Raw genomic sequence first — 12,627 nt, 5'->3', positions numbered from 1 at the left:
ACTAAAAAGGGTAACAAATTTAATAGGTTTTTTTTAAGTGCTTACAGTTATAATTGATTAAACATGAATTATGCATAATACTCTGCATGTATCATCAAACCTGGAGACATTTTTGCACCCCTCCAAAATAGATAATTACTTTACATTTTTACCCTGGAAATCAAAACCAAATGCCAAAACAGCTTTGAATTAAAACTTAAATTCTTTTTGTTAACTGTCTTGACAAAGAGGAAAATCTGAAATATATCAGTTTGCTGAATCTTTAAAAAGAAAGAATTCATGTTTCTGATTTTTGTACAGTGTATGCCATCACTAGAACCATGGTGGAGTTTAAAAAAAGTTTCGAACACAATTTACTTGGTCTTTTTAAGTCTAAAAAATCTAGAGGAGAAAATGGGGAAAAATCCACCAGTAGTGAAATAGATTTATTTTCCATATTGTTTTAATTCTCTACTGATCTGCTCCTTGCTTCTTCGTATAGAAAACAAATTAAAAAAAAACTTAGAAGATTCTGGGCTTTATAGTTTTGCCCTTCAGTGGTATGGCAATAAAAACCCTGAAAATTTCACCTCATTTTTCAGTAACAGAGGCAGCACAATATAAATAACTGTAATCGAAGAAACAAGAAAGAAATACAGAGACTATGTAGGAAATAGAAGCCATGGGAAATGAGAAGGAGTAGTAGAACTAGAAATATCACAGTTAGTAGTGAAGTAAAGCCACACAACAAGATCATGAGAAGTCACAAAACCCAGGCCCAGGCCTGTTGCCAGCTAGTCCAAATTTTCTCTTTCCTCTGCACACCTGATTTTCAGCCCCAACTACCTCTCTCAGGAAGGCTCTCACTGTACTTCTGTGAGGTAAGCAGCACTTTACCCTCAATGTATAGAAGATGAATCAAATCATGTTAAGTAATTCATTCTGGCTCCAAAACAACCAAAGCCTCCAGTTTCCAAATCTCAGTTTTCCTCTCTCCTTTACCAGCCTTAAATGAGTTTCCACTACTCTCCTTCTCTAAATCCATTCTTCCTGCTCCATGCTATTCTTGCTATTATGGTCAAATCAGCTTAATTCTCCAGGCCGCTTGGGTCCAGTGTAGGGAAGGGAAAGCAAATGGTCATTAATATAGAAGACATTAGCATTTTGCTCTTAGCTGAAATATTTGGTCTTGGAACTTGCACCAGCTGAGAACAGTAATTACAAGGAAATTCATCTCAGCCCTGGGCTACAGCTTACTTTATAAGATGGATTATTTGGGAAACTTAGCTGTGAAGAAAATATAAGAAGTCTCCTGTAAGCATTTACAAACTACATTTTCTTTCCCTAAAAGCCATGTGTCTTAGCCAAATCCGAATGCATTTTCACAGACAGCAAAAAGCAAATTCACAACACTTGCTTGCCAAACCTTATGTCCTTATTTCAAAGCACAGGGGTATTAGAGCTGTTGGGAAAAAAAAAAAAAAAAGGCACAAAATAATACTTTTTTTTTCCCCACAGCCTCTGTCTGCAAGCCCATTGAACTGTTTTAATTGTAATTTTACATATAAAAATTAATCAGAGGCAGACACTGCCATGGAAAATTTCAGCTTAAAGAGTTAAAGTTTGGCAAAGCTTTATGCAACTAAGATCACATTCCTGAAAAACGTCAGACAGCTTTAATAATCAGTTGTGCTACCAGCCTGTCTAGTATACACGCATTACATACAGTCTCATAAAACTAATTTCTGACAGGTTTCCATTCTTCTCCATTGTTACATTAATAAAGTTAGCATATGTTAAGATACTTTCTCATTGGAGACAGGAAGGACAACTGGAATTCCAACGATCATAAAGCACGTACATATTCTGTCAAAATTCCAAGTCAGAAAGGCCCTTGAATTAAATTACAATGGAAGAGTATAATAACTAATATGAGCTCGATTTTAAATATTCATCTTCTCCTTTGAATGGAACTGCTGAGTCCTTTCGCTCTTCCTCTGGGATGGACTTTTCTCGACATAATCACCTTCAAAGTGAATGTTAAGTAAGCATTGTGGTCTCTGAAAAAAGGGTTTTAGAGGATGCTGCTACCATTTTTTCTGGCTATTTTGTTCCCACAAGACCCAAGCTACGCGTTTTGTTGCAAATTTCCTCATAGCCGCAGGAGCTACAGTCCTTTCATTGTCATTTTTCATCTTCAGCAGTGATGCCAGTTTACTTCCCTCACCAGTCTTTAGTTAACTGATACATTTTGTGCCAGAAGTGCAGCATTTGCCATATAGAAAGCTGCCTGAGAGTTGACCTCCAAGGATAAAATAAATGTAATTCACCTGCTGTAATGCTACAGGATGTACTGAATATCTCAAACAGCAGAGAAATGTGCCCAAGGCTACAGTGAGTCAGTCACTGAGACAGCTGGAATTGGAGTTTAGGAGCTCCTTGCTCTCACTCTACTGTAATTATTTATTTTACCAAAGCAAAGAAGAGGTCTCTTCAGGACCTGGCCCTTTTGTACCACATACTGTACAAACAAAGATTGAGGGATATTCTGCTAAAAAGACTACAGTTCTCTAACAAAAGTTTAATATCTGCCAATAAGATTTATTTTCAGGTACAAGGTATAACATGCCAACATTCAAGAGGAAAATAAATAATTTTACAATTACTTGTAATTAAATACCGCTTTATTAAAATGACTGGAAAACATTCTTGCCTTCCACTTCAGATATTTATTTTAGAATGTTTAATTATTCTTACCACTGAGGTTCTCCAACAGGAAATTTAATAGATCCATGAATCCTGAGAGCTGTATAAGACTGAAGTTCATTTCTTTAGCCCACCAAAACCCCGCAGTATAATAATCTAGCAAAATAGCTTCTTTCAAAGATGTCTTTAATTGTTTAAAATTCAGAAATTCTTCCAGCTTTCTAGAAGAAATTGCAGAGTAAAATAATTAAATTAAAAAAATAAATTACACATTCCAAAGTTTAACTTAAGTCTGCTTGTAATTATATCTATATTTACTATTACTATATTTTATGTATATTTACATATCTTCCTGCAACTTAGCTATACCAATTTCTAGATATGAATGTTTATGATCAGAGGATATATCAGATGAAAAAAGTAAACAAACACCTACAGGTTTCAACAGACACTACTTAAATGTTAAGATATGATTAATGAAATAACAAAAATAAGAGCATTACAAAAACCAAAGAGAAATACACTGAAAATCCCAGAGACAAATCAGTGTTCAGGAAGGGGTTTGTAGGATGAAAATGAACAATTAGTCTCCACTTTCCACTACCACTCTTTCACTCTCATTGAGATAGTTTTACAGTACTAAAAAGATCTTGCTTCCCTTTCAAGATTATTTTTCATGTAGCCTCTGAAGAAAAATTATATTTGAAAATTAATGTAAATAGTATAATATAAAATTACTGAAAGTACTTAAAATATTTAGAAGTTTAAGTTCCACTTTCATAATGGTCAAGACACTTAAGAAGAGCCTCATCCTATTTTACAGGCACACTGTGGAAATTTTTCCACTTACTTTAACTTGAAAAATTAATGAAAAAATACACTCCCTTGTAGGACACCATGCTGTTGCTGACACATTTATGCCTACTCTATCCAAACACAGAATAAGTTATATCTTTTATAATAATTGTGTGCATTTTTCCACATGAAGAAAGAGGAACAGGGCTAGGACTTCAGTTTGCAGTTCTTCCAGTATAACTTCAGCCATGTCTCAGATAGTTAAGTTTTACATTAAAGCAATCCTTGGCTTCTTAACTATACCTGACGACACAGGTGCCAGTTGTGACCACAGTTTCTAATCCCCTGTAAAGGAGCAGAGTCTTTCCCCCCTCCCCACATCTCATTCCTTCCTAAGAAGGGCATCAATCTCAGACCTACTGATAGGCAGCCATTAGTTTTTCAGGGGTTTCCCCAAGCCAGTAGAGATACACTGTCAAATAAGTGGAGTTTCTTCTTTTTAATTAAAGCTTCAATAGCTAACAAAGTAAAGCATATAATCCAATCAGTTTTGTTTTAAACATGTATTCCTTTGTTCTGCATGACAGATTTGTAAGGCTGCACACATGCAAGTCGGTTAAAAACACTTAACTGTGTACTGAAATAGAAGTGGAACATGGCCAGCTGAACTTTCCAAGGTTTGAAACAGTGCATATCCTCTCTTTCTGAAGCTTCTGCCAACTCTGTGTTTTCATAATCAGAGCTTCTCAGGGATTTAGATTTTCTCTGATGCTTCTAACAATGCCAGTACTCACTCATCTTTTCAATATTTTGTAAGGCATGTCACTGACAACAGTATCCATAAATGACTGGGAAATGATGGGGCATTTAGACTTCCTAGTTACCCTGATTGCTATTTCTTCCTTCACAGAAGGTTCTCAAGTCCTATAGAGAGAGACATAAACCTCCATGATAGGTGGGAAAGCAGGACATGAAAATTCTCATACCGAATCAGATCTGTTCTGATTTTCTAACCCTAGCTGTGGCCTTCAAACTGCTCTTGTGTATAGACATGATGCACTGTGGTAAACTAACAAAATTTCCATGCTGCTGCTAAACTGCTTAGAGTGCATAAAATACCCTGTAACTATCCTCTTTCCAGTCAGATGCAGTATATACTTTATGTTCCACTTGTACAGTGTATATATATATATAAAAATACATGTGATCAGCTGAGATTAAGAAGACATGTACAATCTTCCAATGCTTTTCTTTTTAATCTTAATGAGAAAGTTTCACAATAAGTTACATCATTAAGCACATTTTAGTCTCCAGTGAGTTGTATGCTTCAGTCTCCTCTAAAATAAGAGGCCTATTGTGCAAGAGAAAACTGTAAATGAAAGAATTTTTTTTTTTTTATAATTCGATGGGAACAAATTTTCTTTCCAGTTTTCTTAAAAAAGAAATATATATATATATATATCCCAGAATTAACTTTTTTCCCTCAGAACAGTGACAAATAGGAGGAACAGAATATATTTCAGGAATAATATTTTAATCTCTATTAAATGGTTTATGTATTCAGAAGGATGAAGTTGGATTTTTTATTCCACTCCCCCCCCCCCCCCAAACTAGTCCAGTGGTCAGCCGTTTGGCTTTCAATTCTTTAAGAATTTGCTAGTGGACACAAATGCTCCTAAATAATTCGGGCACTTCTGAAAAATCCCATCCTTAAAATATAAGTCTAGAGTCTCAAGTTGAACTCCTGGCCTCCTAAATTTAGCTGCTATTAAGCACTAATAACAAGGGACAGTGTTGCTACAGGAAAGACAAGATGGGCTTACATCAGAAGTCTCTGGCTGCCTCCTATTTCCCCAGTGCACCACAATGGCTAACTACTAATAACTTCTTAAGCTTTCCATCCTTTTCTGAACTTTTAAAACCTTTCTGATTTTTCAATAGCTCATGTTACAGTACAGAATCTTAAATGTTTTAGAAAAGAAGTTACCAAGTGAGACTTATAAAAAAAGCTCAGCATTGGCCTGGTTTTTTTACATCTTACTCTTTCATTTACAGCGTAATCAATATTATTGTAAGTCAAAAACTGTATCAGTGTGAAATAATAGTGGGGAAAAAAAAGAGTCAAAGAAAAATCAAGAGATATAGGAAATACAGTAAAACAAAGTGGGTCTGAGATCAACAGTATTTCTTCCTATCTTTCATGAATCATTAAATATTAGTGATTTAACTGAACAATTAAAGACTAATGATGTAACCATCACAAAAGAAATCTAACAAATAGTCTATAATTTTTATTTCATTATTGTATTGGTTCTAGCATTGTTATCATTGCCACTTACTTTTGAACTCCTTCTAGATTTTGTTCTGACAAAGCAGTAATTTGGGAAAGAGAAAGAAACGTCCGATTAATAATCTTCTTTCCAACTATGGCATCCTGATCTTGGTCTTCTTCCTATACACACATATATAGCAATACAATTTTAAAAGGTTTATTTTATTATGTCAGTAACTTATCTAAATAACATTTTTATTTTGAGAGAGTATGCAAGGGATAAATTCAACAATGCCAAAAATGTAACACAGCTATAATTATATGGCAGTAACACAATACCCTAACACATTTTCACTAGAGAAAAGCTAGGCAGATACATGGAAAATAGTATTTTTATCTTAAATTCATGTGGGAACATAGTGACATACCATGTGCAGCACAAGATTAAATTAACTTGCAAGTAAGAACAATAGAAATGTAAAGATGCAAAAAATCCATGAATCTAGATTTGACCAACGTGATACTATATTGCACAGTAATTAAATTTTTAAATCAGTTTCTGCTTAAGATATTATGAGTATACATACACATTACCGTGCTATTTGCTCTTCACCCTGTACTTGATTGCATTTTCAAATTTACTGTCTACACTGACTCCTTCCCTAACCAAAAAAAAAGTCCAAGACGTTTGCTGCAACGCAGTGATACATGTACAAGGATCTGATACTACTGTTTCAGGGAAGGTCAGTATATTTCTAATACAGAAAACAGTTCTTTATAGGAAATACAAGGATGTACATGTTATAAGGGATAACAAACTGAGCATGAATCAACAATGCAACGGTCTTACAAAAAATAGGAACATTTGATGATATTTTATTTAGTGTGTGTCACTGATCAAAAACATTTGACCAGAGACTTCAGTAAGAAATCTATGAAATAAATAAAACAGTAGAAGAAAAACCTGTTTTCCAACAGAATATGTAGGCGACAAGGTGAGGTGTCAAAGCACATTATAAAATGTGAGATGAGGCAGACTCTTTACAGAGGTCCATGGCACGGGAGCAAGGGACAATGGTCATAGAATAGAACAGAATAGAATAGAATATTTCAGTTAGAAGGGATCTAGGCTATATTATCATGGGACAGCATAAATAAAAATATTTCAATATGAATCATAGAATCATATCATAGAATGGTTTGGGTTGCAAAGGACCTTAAAGATCATCTAGTTCGAACCCCCCACCACGGGCAGGGACACCTTCCACTAGACCAGGTTGCTCAAAGCCCCATCCAACCTGGCCTTGAACGCTTCCAGGGAGGGGGCAGCCACAACCTCTCTGGGCAACCTGTGCCAGTGCCTCACCACCCTCACAGCGAAGAACTTCTGCCTCATATCTAACCTAAATCTACCCTCTTGCAGTTTAAAGCCATTAGCCCTTGTCCTAGCACTACATGCCCTTGTAGAAAGTCCCTCTCTGGCTTTCCTCTAGGCCCCCTTTAGGTACTGGAAGGCTGCTATAAGGTCTCCCTGGAGCCTTCTCTTCTCCACGTTGAACAACCCCAACTCTCTCAGCCTGTCTTCATAGGAGAGGTGCTCCAGCCCTCTGACCATCTTTGTGCCCTCCTCTGGACTCGCTCCAACAGCTCCATGTCTTCCTTATGTTGGGGGCCCCAGAGCTGGACGCAGTACTCCAGGTGGGGGCTCACGAGAGTGGAGTAGAATGGGGGGAATCACCTCCCTCAACCTGCTGGTCGTGTGTCTTTTGATGCAGCCCAGGATATGGTGATAATCAGGCATTAGAATAGGTTACCGAGAAAGGTGCAAGAATCTCCATCCTTGCATGTTTTCAAGACTGAACTGGACAAAGTCCTGATCTGCATTCAGTGCTGACCCAGCTCTGAGCAGGCAGCTGAACCAGCTCACATCCCAAAGATCCCTTCCAGCCTCATGACTGAGAGTCTAAATTGGCCTGATCTGCTTCTATACCAGGACACAAAAACCTGATCATAATTTACTCGTAGCAGGTACACTTCTACATCTGTGGAACTTGGGCTTTACAGAAGCGCAGCAAGGCAAAGCTTGCAGAATAATGTTACTAGCTCACCTAGAGAGAGAGAAGTGGAAGATTTCCTAGCATGAGCTGATTTTTTGAGCCTGAACAGCATTGTTCTGAGCTGACGATCAACTAACTCTAGCTTTGGTCAAGGAGAGCCCCCAAATAAAGCTACACTACTCCCCCTGCTGCTGCCAAACTGCATGATATACTTAAAACTTGGACTAGCTGAATTACAACATTCAACACTGATGAAACAAGACTGAGAGCAACAAAGAACACTTAGAGGACAGACTATTTTTTTTCCTCTAAGTACTAATTTCACATGTATTTTAATATGAAAAATTACTTTTCTCAACTGTAAAAAAGTTAGTCTCAAATACAATGTCTCATCGGAACAACAGGAATGAAGTAAACGAAGGCTTCCTTCACTTAGGAGCATGACATCAGTTTGCTTTTGTTTTATTAGCAATAATTCATGCAGTATAAAAAGAAGTACTCCTACAGTCAGTAATGTTTATATAATTGAAGCTGCATGCCCTAGCTAGGGAAAAAAAAAAAAAAGAATTAATAGCTCAACATGCTAATATTATACAATCATTAAAAGATATTTTTGAATAAATAGAAAAAATATGAATGCTTTCCTGAATTGACAAGTAGTGTTAGAAACCTGTTGAACAAGAGATTCTTTAGAAGTAGTGAGAGACGAATTAAAAGAATAACTGATATTGATGTTTTGGAAACTGAATTAAAACCTATTCATCTCTTTCTCTTAGGATGTTCAATACATAGGATATATTACCATGTATTTTTGCACCATTACCAGTCAGTCAGTCAACACCCTTACTGTCCATACTTCTTAATAAGGCAAAATGTTAACATTTCAAAGATATCACCCCAGATGGACTTTATCAGTATAGCATGAGGAATTTAGCACTGTATCAGAAAGAAATGCGTAAGAAAGTTCAAGGCATAATAGTTTTGTTCTTATCAAGGTATCTTCCAGCTTCCCCTCTGTGGTTACAGGCCAGGTGTGAGTACGAACAACGACCCTCCCATAACACTCTCAACTACCTGCACAACACTCCTCCACCATTCAAGATCACAGCAGTAGCTCTGTAAATAGAGGAGCATCAAAATTCTTCTTTTTTTTTCCCTCTCATTGCTTATATCTCGTGCTGTAAGGAACACATTAGTAGGCAAAAAGTTGAACATTCTAGAAAGCAACTTTTTACCTGAACTCCCAAGAATCTTATCCAAACTAATTCCTCGCTGCTTCTTGAAAGGTATCAGGCAACATCCACCATGTCAGAAAAAGCTTGTCCAAAAAAGAATTTTCTCCTGCCTCCAGTATGTACCTCGCTTACTACAGTATGAAGCTTTCTAACCTACATGGTATCGACAGGCCCAGCACACTAAACATGCTAATGCTAAGGCTCATCTCATTCTCTGAATTACAAACAGCAAGAAGGACCTCTGGGAAAATTTGCTGAGGTCATAGTGTTGTATTACAGCAATATATAAGATTACAAAAAATTAATTTAAAAATAACTCCAGGTGCCTTGCACTCAGTCACCTATAATCTCTTTCAACACATGTAAAGGTCCTCTAGCATTAGAAATATATTCTTTAACTAACTAAAGTTTGCAGTTTCAACCTAAGATATTCAAGCTGTTGTAACTCAGTATTGCAGATAGGCTCTGTAATCTGTACATCAAAATCTGACAGTTTACATGGCAAGGTGAATGCCTCCCATTTCACCATTTCATCACCTAGCATCTGTAATGATACACCCAGGAGCAACACCCCCCACCAATGCATTACTCTCTTTGTTACTGTTCATGATAAGGATGGATTTGTAGCACCACTGTCCACTACAACAAGCACAGGTATCACATAATAAGAAATACTGTTCTAAACGTCTAATGAGGAACTATGGGAGAGAAAGTACGTAATTTAGAAAATTAATTTTTTAAATTATCAGTGTTTCTGTAATTTAAAAAAGTAGCCGGAGTCCATGAATCATTTGAACGATCCCATATTTGTGAAAGTTTCTGTTTGGGCAGAACCTCCACACAGACATGACTAAAAGCTTGTAATTATTTTGATTGAATACTGTTTTGCCTTTTGATTGCTGCTTTAACCACCAGTAAAAATTCGAAGAGAAGTTATTTTATATTCGTGTTCACTGATGTCAAAGAATTTACCATTCATTTTACCGTTAACTGTAGTGACTGACTGAGATAATCCAAGGTGAGTTAATTCTGGTAACACTATTCTCATGCATTAGGAAAGAAAAAAACCAAACCCAAACCAATCCTACCAACACACACTCCCAGCAGTAAACTTAACCTACTTAAATACAGACCACTACTAGAGAATTATTTGTTACTATTTTATTTTCCTTCAAAGAATTTTTAGCTGTTCTGAATGTATAACGTTTCTGGCTGTTCAATACATTACTCCAAATGCTTTGGGCACCCCTTGTCAACAGCATCAAATCAAAATACCAAATCAGATGTTCTAAAACAAAAGAATAAGATCTTCCTTGAATCCCTCAGCCAATGTTCACAAGCCACCATGAAGCAGAAAATATTAGCAGAAGAGTGTTATAGTTAAATTGCAAAAAACCTCTGTGTTTGGGGAGGTGGAGAAGAAATCTCTCTCAAAAACCCAAACCCCAAATGAGTTACCCCTGGCTAGAAAAAATGCCCCACTACCTGCAGTTCTGGTGATGGCCTTTCCAGAGCAGCAAAACCTTGAAACAGCAATGGAATTTAGCCCAGTGTTCCTGAAGGAAAATAAGCTTGTCCTTTGGAATGAGCCCTCTGCATTGGCTGAAGATGTTATTATTTGTATTTGTTTAACAACACAACACCATGTTTTGCAAAATCATGACTTTCAAAAATATATTTACAAAGGAATAGCTTACCAGCTCTCTTAAACTATAGCAAGTAACTAAAGCATAAGGAACCCAGGGTGCTCCTGTCCACACCCCAGCAGGGAAATTAGACTGGACTAAGCTCTGCTGCCACAGCTAGATAGTTTCCAGTATCTGAGCTAGTTCATTTAAAGCTAGCTCAGCTACCTCTGTCTGAGCGATATTGCTGACAGCAGTACAGATGTACCCTGAAAGTGTTACATATCAGTTACAACTTTAATCAAAATGGGAATGAAAAAAACCCAACCACACCAGCAACACAGGCTGTTATTTGTATTATTATATGCATTTTGTTATCAAGCTGTCAAATACTTCAGCAGAAGCAGAAAATCTTGAAGCTGTCTACATAAATAGTTAAGGCAGAAACAGAAATGCATTCACTGTTCCTGTTTGTTTTAAAAAGGCCCCACTTGTCCGCTCCCACAATGGGAAGTTAAAATCAATGTTGCTATTTTTAGTCATGATACTTCTTTTGTTGTCAAACAAATGAGGAAATAAAAATAGTAACACTAATTTCAACTACATTCAAAAGAGAAACATGCAGATATGTCAAATGTAAAAGATAAAACCTCGATAGAAGGAAAGCTTTCAGAGGACCATTATAAAGAACAGATGCTGATATTGTCCTTTTAATAACAAAATATGTTTCAAAAATTTCACACAGTCCAAACATCAAGATTTATGGATGACCAAATATATTACGACATTAAACTTTACTGATGTTTTCACAGCTGCAGACTACTTATTGGAAAAAATGTTGTTAAAAATAAAGCAGTGGCGAGACTTGCTAAGATCAGGATTCAGATTTTTCTAATATGCTTTCTGCTGAAAGTAATTACAAGTCAGAACAATTATAAATATTCAATTTAAATCAAAATGATTTGTCTCAGGATCTAAGAAACAATATAACAAAAACAGTGGCAGAATAGGGTGTTTCTTACAGCTTACCTATAGACCACGCAAAGCTAGCTTCAGCCAAAACTGGAAACTATATAATTGAATTTGTAAAACCACACAATTCCACAGAGTTTACAATAAAAATAAATCATAATGGATAGTAGAAAATATCACAAAGGTAAGCTATGATGTGTAGAACAGACTTCAGTACATAAGGAACAGAAAATAAGTGAAAAAAAAATTCACTAAATTCCTCTAAAGATTCCTTCTATAAACCCACGAAGTAAAAATGACAAAAATTTCAGTGGTACATTTCAAATGGATGTACAATATATTTTTGACAGCCTGTCATTTCCCATACAGTATACCTTGTATCCTTTTACTATGATCTGACTGCATTACCCCAGTGTTACGCTGTTCCAACTGCCAAAATATTTACAGAGAACACTAACAGAATACTGTGAAAGATGCATGTATTTTTCATAAAGTATTTAGAATATGTAATAATACGTTTCACACAGAAGAAGATTTATTTGCTTAAGGAAACATAAACGTTAAGCTTTTGTACCAACAACACTAGAGTAGCTTTGTGCCAACAGATGCAACCATTACACTGGCTGAAAGCAGTTAATCGCTTCCACAACAATCACAGTAACTTCTTGGCCATCTAAGACAACGAAGCAGTTCAACCAGAAGAAAATTATCTCCTAGTAGCTACAACTATATAGACAGGCTTGAGGGAGAAATTCTGAGCTGACGCAACACCTCATACATTCTTGGGAGGAATAACTTGTATTCTTAGATTTCTCTTGACGTGCTGCACGAGACATGTTGCTTGTCAGAAATCACACCTCTGTCAACCAAGTCAAAAACTGCAATGCAAAATAAAAAAAAAAAGCAAGCAAGAAAAAAAAAAAATTGAAAAGGCCAGAGACAAGGAAAAAAAGCAAAATTTTAGGAAAAAAATGTGGTTTTGGGAA

At 36.2% G+C, this 12,627-nt stretch overlaps 1 protein-coding gene across 1 annotated transcript in view; it reads right to left on the bottom strand.

Moving 5' to 3' along the window:
- The window catches only part of LOC104831967 (chromosome unknown open reading frame, human C10orf107), a 46,040-nt gene extending 40,112 nt beyond the window's left edge, over nt 1–5,928 (bottom strand). Inside the window, exons 1-2 of the mRNA XM_010567900.1 lie at nt 5,820–5,928; nt 2,737–2,906 (exon numbers count right to left, since the gene is read on the bottom strand). Coding sequence (XP_010566202.1) covers nt 2,737–2,806 — 70 coding nt within the window. The 5' untranslated portion in view covers nt 2,807–2,906; nt 5,820–5,928. The remainder of the gene's footprint in view (nt 1–2,736; nt 2,907–5,819) is intronic.
- Nucleotides 5,929–12,627: the final 6,699 nt, after the last annotated feature.

Source organism: Haliaeetus leucocephalus, unplaced genomic scaffold (genome assembly GCF_000737465.1).
Source record: "Haliaeetus leucocephalus isolate CR32 unplaced genomic scaffold, Haliaeetus_leucocephalus-4.0 Scaffold229, whole genome shotgun sequence".
Lineage (NCBI taxonomy): Eukaryota > Metazoa > Chordata > Aves > Accipitriformes > Accipitridae > Haliaeetus > Haliaeetus leucocephalus.
Note: the sequence above shows the minus strand (reverse complement) of the source record. Positions and strands in the feature narration are given on the sequence as shown.